This window comes from Martes martes (genome assembly GCF_963455335.1).
Source record: "Martes martes genome assembly, chromosome: 4".
NCBI classification, from domain to species: Eukaryota; Metazoa; Chordata; class Mammalia; order Carnivora; family Mustelidae; genus Martes; species Martes martes.
The window spans coordinates 4,853,514-4,870,324 of record NC_137891.1 but is presented as its reverse complement, the minus strand read 5'-3'; the positions used below and the strand labels follow the sequence as shown (position 1 = coordinate 4,870,324).

At 49.9% G+C, this 16,811-nt stretch overlaps 1 protein-coding gene across 1 annotated transcript in view; it reads right to left on the bottom strand.

The window, feature by feature from the left end:
- FAM135B (family with sequence similarity 135 member B) overlaps positions 1-16,811 on the bottom strand; it is a gene marked incomplete at both ends in the record, with an annotated part of 172,254 nt that overhangs the window by 91,645 nt on the left and 63,798 nt on the right. Inside the window, one exon of the mRNA XM_080802103.1 lies at positions 780-919. Coding sequence (XP_080658229.1) covers positions 780-919 — 140 coding nt within the window. The remainder of the gene's footprint in view (positions 1-779; positions 920-16,811) is intronic.

Genomic DNA, 16,811 nt, shown 5'->3' with positions numbered 1-16,811 from the left:
TAGCAAAAAACGAGCACCTGGCTGTGGTGATGGGGAGTGCAGGTGGGACTGGGCAAGTGGGAGCAATGGCTTAGACTTCAGATATTTCTTCGAAATACGTTAATCTGAGGGATAGAGAATTTTCTATCAAGTTTCCTATCAACAGAATGAGATCCCCAAGGTCTATGGGCATTTTCTCACGCTGCCCACCCCCTTTGCATGGGTGCCCTTTTCTACTTCCCTACATCTGAGGGACTCTGAGTTTGCGCGTCTCAAAGCCAGCGCCTTGCTGGGACCATCGATGCCCCCACAGAGCTCATCAATCCATCCTGGGGGCCCTTTGTTTATTTGAACATTCAGCCAGCGTCGTGCACGTCACCCACCAGGGCACTGCTCTCTATCCCTGTGTCCAATCCCTCAAGGGTAGAGTTCTTCCCACCTTTCCTGCCGCTCTGTCCCCCAGCCAAGGGCCCAACCCAGAGCCCCACGCAGAGCAGATACCCAGTGGGTGTCTGCTCACCGACTCCTTGACGGAGTCCCAGAACCAACACACAAAAACGGGGACATGAAGAATGAATAAAAACGTCAGTCAGGGAGCTGATGGAAACTGCTCAGAACATGGCAGGAGGAAGCATATGGATAAAAGAAAAAGTACAAAAAGCGTAAATAAGTGTGTGGGCTCTCTAAAGTCATGAATCCTGTCGGGCTTCAGAGCACATCTATGGCTTCTCCTTCACTTCCCGTTTCCCCAGCAATGGATACAAAAGCCCTTGTGGCTGGCGGCAGATCGCGTGACGTACCCTTTCTCCATCTAAGAGCAAATGAGCCCGAAAGAGGACGGCGTCATTTATGGAGACCTCTTCGTTCCGGTACAAGATCTGAAAGACTCTGCTGTGCACGGCGTTCTCATGGGCGTAGGCTGAGTGCAGGCTGCTGCTGTCTGCAAAACAAGAAGGAGGAAGAGCCCGTGAACTCCAGGTCCTCCAGGTCCGTCCCACACCCGTGGCCTCCTCCAATGTCAGGCCAGCTCAAGGGCGGTAACGGCCCCCAAACACATCGTGGTGTCCAGACACGAAACCACAGAAGAATGGCCTCCCACCCTATAAAGACGTCTGTTGAGGGACTAGGCTGTCATCTCAGAAGAACCTTACTGATTCCTTACAAACCACGGGATCTGATCTTGTCGTGCAGTGCTCCTTGGTTGGAAATCAGTGCCCACTCAGGTTCTCACCTGCTCGCATCTCCCCTCCTCTGTGAGGCTTTCCGCAGTCCTCCTCTCCCGAAATCAGGGAGGAAGCGAAGGGCAGAGAAATAAAGACAAAAACTTCTCTCCTTCTCCAAGGACCTCCTTGTGCCCTCAGAATCTCTCTCCTGAAAATGTTGTTCACATAACATGTATGATGTGGAGAATACTCTGTCTTGAGTTTCAGATTAAGTGATTTCTAATGGTACTAGACATCAAGTTTTTAAAGGACCTTGTTCAACTCTTGTGTCTTCCAAAGCATTCCAAGTATACCCGAACGCCTAACCCCTGTCTGCACGTTGAGTTCAACTTCAGGGAGACACGTCTGTGTCACGAGGACGAGAGACTTGCCTGCGTCTGCTGACCAGAGTTATGGAAAGCAAACAGGTGAATTTCTCAGAACCACTTAACACATAAACTGCACGCTAGGGAAAATACAAAAAAAAAAAAAAACATTCTCACATAAATAATGCTAATGTTTCTACAATTTAACGCAACAATTACCTATTCATAAAGTGGCCAGCCGTGCGGTACTTTGCAGCTTCCAACATGAGTTCATGTACGTTACATTGTCTTAATCCTTCCAGGAAATTGCTAGGGAAGAATTTACTACAGATGAAGAGAACCACGGCTCAACAGAAAAGAGGCGGGAGTCTCGGTGTTCGTGTGTGATGAGGCATCGTGAGAATTTATCCTCACGTCTATCTATTTAACAACCAAGAAGCCCCAGGTGAAGGAACACAATGTACCCATCTCCTAGCAAAAAGGTGGATCCTCTATAAATCACTACAGAAAGAATGAAATGGCATGTTTGCAAAGAAAGCCCAGAAAATAACAGGAAAAATCAGTGCAACCGGCAAAGAGAAACAGCTCAAGTGCCTTGTGCATTGTCCTCAGATGCCTTGAAGAATCCTGGGGAGACGGGAACAAAGGGTCGCTCTCAGCCCCCAGTGCAGAGTGACACCCAAGCTAACACCTGCCTTGTAGCTTCAGCAGAGGGAAGAAAAACATGTGAAATCCCAGGTCGTTACCAAGGCTGCTCCGATGTGTCTGCTCTAATTTGCACTTCGTCATGAAGGAAAGAGAATTGCCAGGCTAATGCAGACCTATTTAGACCCACTGGATTCAAATTGATGTGGCCTTTAAGTAGAAGTGATCCTTGTGTGCAAATGCCTTTCTGTTTTTATTTGCTGCGCCAGCCCTTTCTCTATCACTGTCAAGGCCTAGTTGATCTATCCGCCAGCCCGACACCGTGGCCGAGGATGGATGGGGTAATGACTCTGAAGGTCAGAGCGCGCTGAGCCGTCTAGTACCAGGAGGGACAGCCGGCAAAACAGTTCAATCACCGGCCTTTTTGGGCAAGTGACATCACCCCTTGTAACCACAGCTTTCCACATGAAAAATGGGCATATCCACCCCGACCTCCTGGGATCCGTACAGACATAAAAAGCATAAAATAAATCAAGCTCCTAAGACCAGGCACATACTGAGTGTACGATATGTGGTGGGATGACTCTCCGTGCTTAGAAAAAGGTCTGAGCATTTTCTGTTGAATACAGTTCCACTGGCCACATTTTCTTTTTTAAGATTTTAAAAATTTATTTTAGACGAGAGAGAGAGAGAGAGTGAGAAAGAGAGAGAGAGCACGCACACACGGGAGCAGGAGAAGGAGCAGAGAAAGGGAGAGAATCTCAAGCAGGTTCTCCACTGATCACAGAGCCTGACATGGGGTTCGATCTCATGACTCCGAGATCACGACCTGAGCCAGCATCGAGTCGGATGCTCAGCCGATGAGCCACCCAGGCGCCGCTCGCTGGCCGTATTTCTATGGCAGATTGAACTCCTCTGACTTTAAGCAGATTAACTAGACCACAGGACTCCACGATTTCACAGATCACCAAATCCCAAAGTGCCCCCGTGAGGCCCAGCATGAGGCATTTCTCATGCCCTATGGGACTTCCTGTGTCGTTTTCTTATCACTAGTGAGTAGGGCGTAAACAGGGGTCTTCTTACAAGGGCAGGCTCGCTGATCACGGACACCCTCCGGAACTGTGGGCATCACATAGACAATACCTGCCTCCTTCGTCCCCACGGGGAATCTTCCCCCAACCGTGACAATGCACACGCCGATACCTCGCCCATTATCTTGGCTCCCTTTTCCTGACCTTCTGAAGGAAATGTGGCTTTCTTCTCCTTGGCAAGTCCTCTTCCTGGAATTTCTAGTACCAGCCCTTCAGCTCATTTCTTGGAGCTCTCCTTAGGGCACTTATTCTGGCTCACCCTCCTTGTATGGGTCAGGCACTGGACACCCAGAGACGAGGAACATGCATGTTCTCTCCACCCTTAGAGACCTTGGGGATATCCGGGATGCTGCCCTTTCTTCGTTGTGGGGTCAAGAGCCACATGTCTCTTTAGAATGCTTTTACTTAGTTGGTAACTGGAGTGCCACTCATGGGGTCCAATCAGAAGGTACAGAGTAGAGTCTCCCCAAATATCTATCTGCTTCTGTGTGTCTCAGGGTTGGTACCACGCATAAGTATGTGAAAGGACAGCTGGAAATTTAAGGGCAAATGAAGTAGTGGCAAGAAGTTGGGGGAAGGAAGAAAAAGGAATGGAGAGCAAAAGGAAAGGAGGGAGTAGGAGAAAGAGAATAGGACAGAGGCAGAGGGATTCCTCTACAGCTCCCGCCAACCAAGGAGTGAGTTTCAAGCAGCGTAACGGGAATTCCAGGCCAGAAGGCAAGAATAAAAAGACTTTCAGGTTATGCTGAGTTCCCTCAAACACACACACACACACACACACACACACACACACACCCCACATAAATGAGTGGTACCAACAATCTGCGTATCTACCTTATCTCTATATGTCTACAACCTGGAGGACGACCTTCCCTCTACTGGTCGCCACCCCCCACCCCAGCCCCAGAGGCCTCTGCGAGTGCAGCTACACAGTGTAGGTGCTGTTCTTCTGGGATGGACACCCTGCCCCGGAGGGCAAGCCTGCAACACTCCCGTGGGCATTTTCTCCACTCCGATTCCAAGATCATGGCCATGGCTCTGCCGGCCCAGAGGGGCTCCCCGGAGAATCGGGTTTGTGCTCAACAGTAAAAACTCTGGGGAGACTCCTTCCAACCCTCCAGGCCTGAAAGCAGCTGAGGGAGACGTGGACTGTTGACCGAAGAAGATGCTGAGAAGCTATCACCGAATTTCTTCAAACTGAGGCTGTATTCCAACGTGAGGGCCCTCCAATACATCAGAGCGTACAGGAGTGGAAAAGCCAAGTTAGACTAAGAGCCACTCAAGGTCAGGACCTCCTTTCTCTCTTGCTCGCTCGCTCTCTAATAAATAAAATCTTTAGTGGGGGGTGGGGGCGCCTGGGTGGCTCAGTTAGTTAAGCATCTGCCTTTGGCTCAGGTCATGATCCCGGGGTCCTGGGATCAAGCCCCAAGTCCAGCTCTCTGCTCAGCAGGGAGCCTGATTTTCCCTCTCCTTTCCCTCCTGCTTGTGTGCTCTCTCCCACTCTATGTCAAATAAATAAATAAAACCTTTTAAAAAACTAAAACAGGACCTCTTTCAGTAAGGCAAACTTCCTTTCTCAGTTTGCCTCTCCACCCACACTTTCTCACTGCATGGCCTTGGGCAACCCGTTAAATCTGAGCTTAAAGAAGGCAAGAGTCCTTCCCTGTCTAAATTCCCCAATGAATCTGAGCCTCAGAGGAGATGAGTAGGGTATGTTTAACTGTAAAATTCTCCCAACCCGAACAGATTTCCTAATAAGACGAAGGTGATAATCATTCTTGATGCCAGGTGGTTCTCCGGCTACTTCTAGGCAGGACAGAAAGTCACTTTGAAGCCAAACTTTTTTTTTTTTTTTTCCCCCTAATCGTTTCAAAGAATAAGCAGGAAAGAAAAACACCTTGAAGCAGATGTGCACCGTTTCTCGAGAGAATGACCAGAGTGACCTCCCATATCCCTTCAGTGTTTTCTGGCTGGTAGGACCAGGGAGCACTTACTGTGAAGCTAGAGAGGTATGACATGTCCTTCTGTGATTCCATCCAAACTGCTACACCCCTTGGAAACACTTGTGACAAGAGTACAAGTGAAACAATCCACACAGGGAAGGCATAACCCCTGGGAGCCAACAGCCAAGGCTCTGATGACTCGGGAATTTGCAAGTGGGGAGACACTGGATGCGCAGACATCACCCAACCAAAGACGTATTAACATACTGTGGATAAAGCACTACTGTTTCCTGGAACTAAAGGTAGCTTGAGGAAAGCTAGGTTCAAGGATGATGACTACGGCTGTTCACAATGGCCCAAGGGTTCATGAGTAGAAGGGCTGGTTTGGTTCCATTGTGAGCTAGAAAGTTCTTTGCATCCATCTAACTCGGCACAAAGGTTGTGCTTCGAATAGCAATGGCTGAGCATGTAAATGTCACCAAAAAAGCGACCACTGGAAGTCCTGAGGCAGGGCCCCCAAACCTCATGCAGATGGCTGGACCAGCAAGGAGCTCACCACTAAGGCTACAGACTTCCTGGAACTCTAAAGGACCCCTTCAACAGAACACCCGTATCCCATGTGAAGCCCCAGTAGCAAGAGACTGATCGGACCCAGGTCCTTCCCAGCCTGGCTTTCGAAACAGGATCCCATTTCACCATGTAAGCCCACAGCTCCTCGGCCAGCGTGAGATGGGGGAAGCGGGTTAGTGGGTTAGCATTTCTGCTAACAGGGCGCTTCGATACGAAAGCACTTCTGTGGGATATCCGGAGAGACGCGGATGTACGTGTACCTTCACTGTTTGAAGCACATCATGTTGCTGACATCAATAAAAGTCTATGTTTTAGTTGTCATTTGTGTTGCCATCTGAAAAGATAAAAACGTTTCCCTTGCTTTCTACTTAAAATACGGGATGCCCATGGAATATTGAATACTTTGCTTTAATAAACAAGAATATGAGCTTATGTCTTACCCATAATCCAAGATTAATGTATTTTTGTGGTTTTTGCTATAAAACATGCTCACGTAGTCATTAAATTCTTACTAATCACCTGCTATGTGTCAGGTCCTATGCAAGGCAGTGGAATTCAGAAACGGACAATCAGAGTCCCTTTTGAGGTGTATCCAACTCGCACATCTGTCCGTGGAGCAGGGCATGGGCAGCCCCTTTGTTCACTTCCACGGACCTCTCCTGTCTGAATGCGTTTCTCATCTCTCCAGACACACTGCGCTACTTGCAACATCTTAGATGGCCTACTTAACCAATCTGAATCGACCTCCAAGTTATGTACAACAAACTGGGTTTGAGCCCAGACGTTGTTATTTATTAACTACATGGTTTGGAAACATCACTTCTCCATAAACTATAGTAAATACAGAATTGTTCACTCAATTGCCAATTGTTCCACAGATGCTAGCCTGGGATTGGTTTGAGTTCTGGCCACCTTCTATCCCTCATCTCACTTGACCTTGGGTATGAGAGTCCTCATTTTACTCAAGAGAAAGCTGATGATCACAGGTTAAGTTGCATCTTCAGCATCCAATACAGTAGACGGTGTGTCAGGGATTCCGAATCTCGAGCTTTTGTCGCGTCCTTTCATTCCCAAGTTTGTTTACTCACCCGTGGGTCGTATGTCCATACGGTGGACATAACGCCAGTCCCTGGTGATGCTACAACAATGGCAAGGAATGTTCTCCAACATTTAGTCCAACATTTCCCAGCTTCGTTCTATCCTCGCTGGACTCACATCACTCATCCCTTGTGTTTTGCAGAAGTGATGCCCTAGGATGCTGGAGGATTGGGCTGTGCATACTATAGTCACTCCGATATGCACAGAAGCCATCCATGACGTCATTACTAATGAGTGCCGGGGCAGGGGGAAGGGGGGGTGCGGTCAGAAGTTTCTGAATGCCAGCAATAGTTCCTGCACCCAGGATATGGGACTCCTAGCCTACTCCGCACAAAGAATCAAGTTATGCAGCAGACACCAAGGCCTGGCAGAAATTCGTGTTTACAGAAACTAAACCAAAGAAGGCAAAAACAAACAAACAAACAGAAACCATCATTTAACCTACTGGAAATGAACAGGGGCTGCCACCGTAATTCAGCAGTGAGCGTTCTCCCATCTACTCGGAGCAGGCTTAATCACTTAATTATAACCATGGCAACCTACCTATTAGAGGGAGCCCGGTAAGACCAGCACTTGATGACACTCTGTTAGCCAATCACAGGCAGGGCTATGTAATCTCAAATGTAAAAGGCCAGCACGTCACCTCTAACAGACTCCAGGGACCCAGCCGGCTTCCCGCGGATCTGTCCTAACCACCAGCCAACTATGGCCGAGCCCAGTACACAGCCTCCTGCCTTTGCAAGGACAAGAAACGGATTTGAGTGAAACGCCATGTGTTTGCCCTGGGCTCTGCCATCTGCCCACTGTGTTCCTACGAACGAGGAACTTCCCCACGTGTGAGCCTCAGTTTCCTACCCTGTGAACTGCGGATGGGAGAGAACTCCTGTTCCAGGGCCGCAGGGGTTGAACAAGAGGACCCGTGAGAGCACCCAGCATGGGGGAGCGGAGGGGGGCGGGGAGGGGTAACATCTTGCAGGTGTGGCTACGTGGACAGCGGTGTGTCGCAGATGTGACTGTAGAAAGGACTCACAACGGAATTCTACCAGCTGCTAGCAAACCGCTCAGGGGAGGTTCAAGGGGGATCTTCAAGTTTCTCCAGCTCTGGGGAGAGACCAGGCTTGGACCAGGGCAGGCGCACGGCTTCAAGGATGAAGGAACATGGAGAATCTCCTTGTCCTACTGAGAGATTTGGGGTGAATTTTAACGCCCCCAACCTCAGTTCTGAGGAAAATAACAGTAACTATGGCTTTTTACTGCTGGCCCCCTTGCTTCCCCCTCAATCCCATGGGGTGTCTCCTCCTGCACCTCCCCCATCTCTGCACTGCAGACCCCCATCGGGGTCTTGAACCCACGTCTTTCCTCCTTTATGGGCTCTTCTCTCTCCCCAGGGGGCCCTAGCCGCCCCAACACTGTATGCACCACTTAGACGCTGAGAGCTCTCAACCGTGTGACGCCAGCCCCATCTCTCTCCTGCATGGCTGTGCACCGTCCCTCGGCCCCGAGACATTACTCCTTCCATGTCCGATACACACCCTAAACTAAACTTACACGCCCAAGACAGAACCTCTGCCTTTGTTTCCCAGATGTGCCTCTCCCCCTGCTCTTACCCATAGCAGCACCACGCTTCCTGGTCATCTTTGATTCCTCCCGCTCACCCCCTTAGCCAGTCATCTAGAATCCTGCAAATTCACATTCAAAACGTGGTTCTGATTAATCTAATCCTTTCTGTCGTTTTAGGATTTTCCCTCAGTATTGAACACGCTTCTACTATTACCACGCTTGGGTCTGTTCATATAAAATACAAGCCGGGCACCATCACCCCTCGTGGCACTCAGAATAAAACCCGCGTCCTCCATGATCAGTGCAGATGCTGCCGTCAAGGTGAGGGCTGAGCACAGAGCCAGTTCTGCGTGAGGTGTCCCGGCCCGGCAAATATTTATAGGATGCGTGGCTGCCCAAAGCTCCGAGTGACCCAATCCCTAAGAATTTGGCGGCGGCATTTCATAACCATTTGTGGAAGCGGGCTGAAGCCAGCTCGCGCAGCTCCCGAGGCCGGCTCTGCCTCCCGCTCCACCCTCGCGACGGCCCGGCCCCTCCACCCATCCACGTCCCCTGCGAGCAGCAGGTGCGAACTTCACCTGAAAGGCACAACGTGGGGTTTTCTGAGAAGGGTTTAAGGCCCCGTCTTGTAATCCTGAAACTCATTCTGTTCGTAAGTCATCAGGAGACAGCAACTGGGAGACAAAGAGCCCTGTTTATGGGATTCAGACTTTTCTGAGCCATCTGCCCCCGCCACATGCTTCCTAAGGAGAACGAAGAATGGCCACAATCGGAGCTAATCAGATATTTGTGGGAGCTGCCGTGACCATGCTCAGGCTCAGAGATGGGCCCCAATATGTTCCCAGGAGGACAGAACCATTGGCCAGCCCACAGTGACCTTGGCCTTAACGGGAAGCCACAGCATGCAGGAGGCAGGTGTGACTTGCCACAACAGCGAGGACCCCACCTCCCAGGGTCAGCACTGAGTCGCTGAGAGCAGGTGGTCACTCTCCCCTCTCCTTCCGCAGAGATGGAAGGTCCCTCCGGAGGGAGAACCAGCTCTGCTGCCCGGGGCTGAGATACGACTGACCAGTCCAGTGAGATCAGCAGCCTCAGCCCCCTCCTGCCTCCAAGGGCTGCCCCATCTCTGCCCCAGCCTGTGCCATGAGTCAGGGGAGCTCCTTCCCTTCACAGGACGTTCTCGCCTGGACCCTGTCCTCCGCACCTCACTTTCCCCCACTGGACTCCTCCATCCAGCTCATTAGGGCACACGCCTGGGCCGTGCCTGTAACCAGGTGTGGAGGCCGGATATTCCGAGTCCATGAGCGCAGGTGCCCACCCACCAGAATCCATGCCAAGAGGAGGGATGCGCGGGATCCTGCCGGCCCTGTGCTGCGCAGGGTGTACCTCCTTGATTTAAGGACTGGAGGGAATGTGAGGACCTGGGGGAGGGGCCAGGCCAAGGAGCCAAGGGGGTGGGGTGCCCGGAAAGTTTAGGCAGGGGCTACAATGACGGCTGTGCACACCGGAAGCCCTGGCAGAAGGCCACTCCTGATTCCAACGGACCAGGCACCTTCACAGCACGTGCCGGCCAGCCCAGCCATCCTCACTGAGACCTGCGCCTTCATCCCTCCCCACCTCCCCCGAACCCCGGGCCGGCCCAGGGTGGTCTGAGCTGGTCCTATGGGACACGGATGCTCCTGCGTATCCCCCTTCCTTCCCAGAGCTCCTTCTCCTGCTGCTGGACATCGGTGCCAAATGCCGCAGAAATGCGGTCAGTCCGTGTGAAGACTTGGGAAGGACTCCAGGGCCAGCACTGCCCTCTCCAACTCAGCCCTCCTCCGTCTCTCGAGGACCCCGGGCCCTTCTGCTGGCCGGCCTGCCTTAGAGTCCCAGCCTATCTGGGGATCTGGATCACAAGGGGTCATCCTGAGTCAGACCCGGCCCCCACCGAGCCCGGTAATTGACCTTCAACTCCACATGCAGCAGGTGCAGGACGGAAGGGCTGCCAGGACACGCCCTGACCAGGCCCTGGGCTCCTTCTTCACCTGCACTTGCCCCACCAGCTCCTACCCACAGCCGGACCAGTGTCGGGCACAGTGGGAGTGTAGACAGCAGCCACCAGCTTAGCTGGCACCGACACTTCAGGGAATAGAGGCCCAAGGGCCTGATGCCAGAGCGGAGCCCTTTCCATCCCTGGGACCTATTTCAAACGCTCTCGCTGTGAGCAAACTTCCTCTGACAGCCACGGCTTAGAGTGAGTGTCCTCACCTCTGGACCCCATACATTTACTCTTCAAGCCCGCTTAGCATTCAGAAGGTGCTGTCGTTCCAGCCACTGCTCCCCCCACGAGCGTACGTGCATGCACACGTGTACACACACACACACACACACACACACACACACACCCCGCTCATCAAACGTATGGAGAATCCAGGGCCCGTGCAGGACTAGACTCCAGACAGCCCCTATTCTTAACAAAGACCATCATCACTGTGTTTCCTTGACTAAGGGTTATAACTCCCTCCGTGGACTCACCGGTTGGATCCTGCACTTCGAACCTATCACAGGTGATCAATACAGTATGTTGGTCAGTCATACAGTTCTGTTGAGAAAGTGTGAGGAACAGTCGAGAGATTCTTTAGGCTGCTGGGCTATGGCGGCGGGCACAGTGAGCATCATTGTTCAGTGCTCTAACCACGTTCTTAATTCTGGTTTTTCAGTCAGGAGCTGTTGGCTCATGGGGACTTCCCCCTTGCCAAACACGAGTTGTTCCTGATTGGACCTGCTTGGCATAGTGCTTGCCCCGAGTGGGTAATCTACAAATATACGTGTGTATATGTAATACATATACATATGACATATATATTTATATACTTATATATAATATGTATTATATTACTATATACTTAATAATATACATTAATATATAATAATATATTTATAGTATACACACACACACATTTAAAGGTTTTATTTTGTACTGAGACAGAGAGTGCGAGCAGGGGGAGGGGCAGAGGGAAGGGGAGGGAGAGACTCTCAACCAGACTCTATGTTGAGTGAAGACCCTGACACAGGGCTCAATCTCACGACCTTGAATCCAACCTGAGCCTAAATCAAGAGTTGGACGCTTAACCCAGGAGGAGCCACCCAGGCACCCCAGAAGTGTTTTCTGAATACTCTTTTTCCTCGGACGTCTTTCCCCACTTAGCTTTCTACTTTTCATCCATCAAGGCTTATCATTTTTGTCCCTTCTTCGGAAGTTCTCCCCTCAGAAACCCAGCAGGGATAGCTGCCCCCTGCCCTGTCCCCGGAACATTTTGCACCAGCTTGTGGAGGACACCCGTCGTGCAGAGGCACGGCTCTCGGTGTTCTGTAACGAGACTGAAGGTTTCTCCATGCCTGCACAGTGCGCTGCTCACCGCTGTGCTCTTGGCGTCCAGCAAGGCGCTTGGCATAAACGGCACACAATTAATATTCTTTAATGAATCAAAAGCCTCATTTTCACCTCAAAATTCTGCCTGTGTCTCAATGACCTCTCAAATGTCACCTCTTTCTGGAGATGTTCCCATTTAGTGTAGTTACAAGAAGGCAGGTTCCCAAATCTGATCTGTATCCGAGTTCAGACGCGCCATTCACTTGTAAATTACGTGTCCTCTTAACCCTAACATTCTTCATCTCTAAATATCATGAGACCCTCTTCTTAGAAAGGGCCATTGCGATAGATAAGACAAGGACTGGTGTAGTAGTAAGAAGCACTTCGTCCTTCTCACACCACTGTTGTGCCCCGTATGGTCCACCTTCTACTTACTCATCTTGGACTCACCTTACCCCACCCGCCCACCGCCGGCTTCCCCACCCTCTATAAGCTATGTGACGGCACAGACAATAGACCGGTCATTTGGGTCATCCCAGGAACCAAGGTGAGTATTTGAATAAACTAAATGCTCAGTAGGAGTCTAGCAACAGAAGGGTAAGGTTATCCTGGGGACTGTGATTACCCTGGTCTTTACTAGGGAATGCAGTTTTTCCCTTTTTATCTCTGAGCTGCCATTCTAAGTCTGAGAATTCACTCAGTCAATATGGGGGCTGATAGCTAAAAGACAATCACGTAGTTCTATCAACCCATTTCACAGATAGGAACCAGGAGGCTTGGGAAGATGGAGAATCCAGACCAGGGGCAGAACCGGCAGCGAAACCCAGAATCCAGCATCCCAGTCCAGGGCCCTTCCTTCTGCCCCTCCCCGCCCCGCACTGATGCTCGCTGGGGCACTGAAGGACGCTCGCCAAGGATCTCTCAATGCCTTTGTGTCTGAGAAAATTCTATAACCAGCACCTGAAAGTCACAGCAGCACCTGCCTGGGTGTCAGCCAACGCTTAGCCAGTTGGCTCCAATATCAGTGCACGCCTAGGCCTACGTCCTCAGAATCAATTAGTGCAGCTTTAGATTCAGTCAGCAGATGGCCTGCTAAGTCACATTCATTTGTCTTCACATCTCCACCTTGGCGCAGAGGCAATCCGGCAAACGTGCTGCTTATGCACCATGGCCACTACCCGTGGGCCAGTCTAAGTTGTCGGGGTCTGGGGACAGGGGGACAGCTGGATGTCCTGGCCAGTCAACCCCACCTAATGCTGGGCTACCATGCACCCGGCTCCACACTCCTCAGGACCACCCAGTGTCTTGGCATAGCTGGTCTACACGTCTGGGGGAGTTTCTTGGGGCTCAGCAATGCTGTGGCTCATCTCAGCAGCCATGGCGTCTGGCGTAGGTTCAGAGAAGAAGTAAACTTTCAATCACCGTTTCAATTATCTTCTCTTCTTAATTTACATACTCAGCTTCTCCTAAACTAGTTCCTTCTCAATGGCTTTTAAGTACGTCAGCTTTCTGTCATTAGGAACAAAATACATACAGAAGTCAAAACTCCAAACCCCTCCAGCCACTACCCTATCTCCCTCCTTCCTGGAGCAATGAGCTCAGCCAACGGATATCTACTGGTGCCCACTGTTCATTACCCCACTCACACTTCCAACCTCCCTCCTTCCCACAAAAACAAAAGTGTCGGAGAGGATGTGGAAGAAGGGGAACCCTCTTACACTGTTGGTGGCAACGCAAGTTGGTGCAGCCACTTTGGAAAACAGTGTGGAGATTCCTTAAGAAATTAAAAATAGAGCTACCCTATGACCCTATAATTGCACTACTGGGTATTTATCCCAAAGATATAGATGTAGTGAAAAGAAGGGCCATCTGTACCCCAATGTTCATAGCAGCAATGGCCACAATCACCAAACTGAAAAGCGCCAAGATGCCCTTCAACAGACAAATGGATAAAGAACATGTGGTCCATATACACTATGGAGTATTATGCCTCCATCAGAAAGGATGAATACCCAACTTTTATATCAACATGGACGGGACTGGAAGGATTATGCTGAGTGAAATAAGTCAAGCAGAGAGAGTCAATTATCATATGGTTTCACTCACTTGCGGAGCATAAGGAATAACATGGAGGACACTGGGAGATGGAGAGGAGAAGGGAGTTGGGGGAAATCAGAGGGGGAGACAAGCCATGAGAGACCGTGGACTCTGAGAAACAAACTGAGAGTTTTGGAGGGGAGGGGGGTAGGGGGTTGGGTGAGCCTGTTGGTGGGTATTAAGGAGGGCACGGACTGCATGGAGCACTGGGTGGGGTGCATAAACGATGAATCTTGGAACTCTAAAAAATAAAATTGAATTAAATTAAAACAAAATAAAACAAAAAACAAACAAATAAAAACCCACCTGCATTCTGGCCCCTTATCCCCACAAAGGGAGCACCCTACACGCTGCTCAGATTTTATGACAAGTGTGAGCTTGCGTCAGGCTCAGTCCCCAGCAGGCTCCTGCCATGTTGGCCAACTCCTCCTCCCTGAAATACGCTCTTCCCTTGGCCTCTGGGAATAAAGTTCCACTAGTTTTATTCTTGACTCTGGAAGCTCTTCTCTGTCTCCGTGTCACTCATGTGTCTGAAAGTCAGAGATGCCTACACTCCCCCCGGCGCTTCCTACCTCCCTTCTAGGGGTCTACTTTACTCCAAAAGGCAATACCACCAGAGGCTTATTGACGGTCTTTCCTCCAACCAGAAGGGAGGCCCTAGGAGAGCCGTAAGTTTGCCTGTTTGCATTCTGAGTCCAGTACATAAATGGAATGTGACACATGGCCACTCAAAGAAATTGGTGTCCCTAACCCAGACTTTTCTTCTAAGTTCAGGACCTGTACGTTTAGTTGACTACCTAAAAACTTCCGCTTGGATTTTTAGAGGCACCACACATTAAACCTGTTTAAAAATAACTTTTCCAAGGTGCCAGGTTGGCTTGGTTGGAGCGTGTGACTCTTAATCTTGGGGTTGTGAGTTTGAGCCCCACAATGGGTGTAGAGATTACTTAAAAATAAAATCTTTTAAAAAAATGTAACTTTACCGTATTACCACTAGAACAAAAAAGAAAAAAAGGTAAAAAGCCGGTTTCTCTTCCAAGATTCCTTATTTCAGTAAGGTGTTCTACGATCCGGTCTCTTATTATGTGAGCCAGAAATTAGAGCCATGCCTGTGCATTCTCCTCCACTTCCCAAGCATAATCCCCCCGCAAATGCTTACGCTTTGCTCCACCTCAGCCCCCGTTCGATTTGCCGACGTTCTGCCTGCCCCTCACCTGGACCACCAAGGGACTTCCTTCTCCTCGACCTGCCCCTCAGGAGGAGGGGGACTCCTCACCACGTCTCCAGAGAAGAATGTTTCCAATATGCAGATAGGACCAAGCTGTTCCCCTGATCAAAAGCCTTCAGAATCTTCCCATACCTCTTAGGGTAAAGGGAAGCAACTTCTCACAGAGTCCTCAAAGCCCTCCCCACTCTCTCTCTGTCCTCATCTCACCCCTGGCTCCTCTGCTCAGTGCTCTGCAGCCACACGGGCCAGCCAGTCCCTCCTTGTCATCACATCAGCTGCACCCATGTTGGTCCCTCCACCCACAGTGGGACTTCCCTTCCCTGAGGACCCAGCTGACTTCTGGTCACCCTCCTGCCCTCAGTTCAGGCATCTCTTTCCACAGGAATATTCTCTAATCTCCCTCGTGGGATCAAATCGTGATTACAGGCTCTCACTACGCAGCGCACCTCTCTGTCAGCGGGCATAAAAATGGCCGCCTCTTGTGTTAGACTAAGTCTTTGGTGCCCGCTACATTCTCTCTGCTCACACAGACCTAAAACCTGCAAAGCAGGTTCAGTAACTGTTCGATAGTTATTTGTCGAATATGGAACTAAAAAATATGTTTTATTAGTTTTGACAAAAGTATAAAGCTATTAACTCACTGACTTTTTTTTTTTTAAGATTTTATTTGTTTATTTGACAGACAGAGATCACAAGTAGGCAGAGAAGCAGGCAGAGAGAGAGGAAGGGAAGCAGGCTCCCTGCTGAGCAGAGAGCCCGATGCGGGGCTTGATCCCAGGACCCTGGGATCATGACTCGAGCCGAAGGCAGAGGCTTTAACCCACTGAGCCACCCAGGCACCCCTCACTGACCTTTTTAATTAAAAAAAAAAATAATTTCCTTCTCACCTGACCATTACAAAAAAATGACAAAAAGAGAGAGAAGTCTGGTTACCCATTTGAGGAAACAAAACTAATAACCCAACTACAACAATGACTCGGAAACACCCAAGTCCTTGACTCTACCCACTTATACACTCTCTGAGATCCTGACTCCTTTGCAAATAGGAACCGAGGTACTTTCCTCCATTGTTTGCAGGATTTATAATATTTACAAAATACCAAGCACAATGCCTGGTATATTCAGTTGCACAATGAACAGAAATTTATTAGTGTCATTGGTACCGATCTATAAAAAATGTGGTCAGCCGTCGGTACATATTTCAGAAAAGTGAGGTGAAGTACATTTACTTCACGGAAGATAAACAAGAACATTCGTTTTCAGGAGTCATGACTTTTATTGTGCTTTAAACTTTAACGTATCGATCGGAACTGCTCTCAACCACAGCAATCAATACTGGGGACCAGGTGAGGCTCCCAAAGACACAGGGATGAGAGGGAGGGCTCTCTCCCAGAGGTCTGGGAGTGACATTAGAGCTTATCAGTCACTCTCATCCCTCCATCCACCATCCAACCACCGACTCAGCATGAAGCCCGGAGGGAGCGTCCTTGACTCTCCAGCCACGGCAGCAAGGAAGACAGGCTTTCTGTCCTCCTGAGATTTATACTATACTAAGGGGAAAAGCCCCGAAACCCAAGTAATCCTTCAGTTATATGTCCTAAACGCTGCAAAAATCAAGACGGAAGGAAATATGGCACACTTAATTGGGAGTGGGGAAGCTCATGGTCTGAAGAGGAAAACAACCATTTTTCCTAACAGCAACAAGATTTGTTAATGC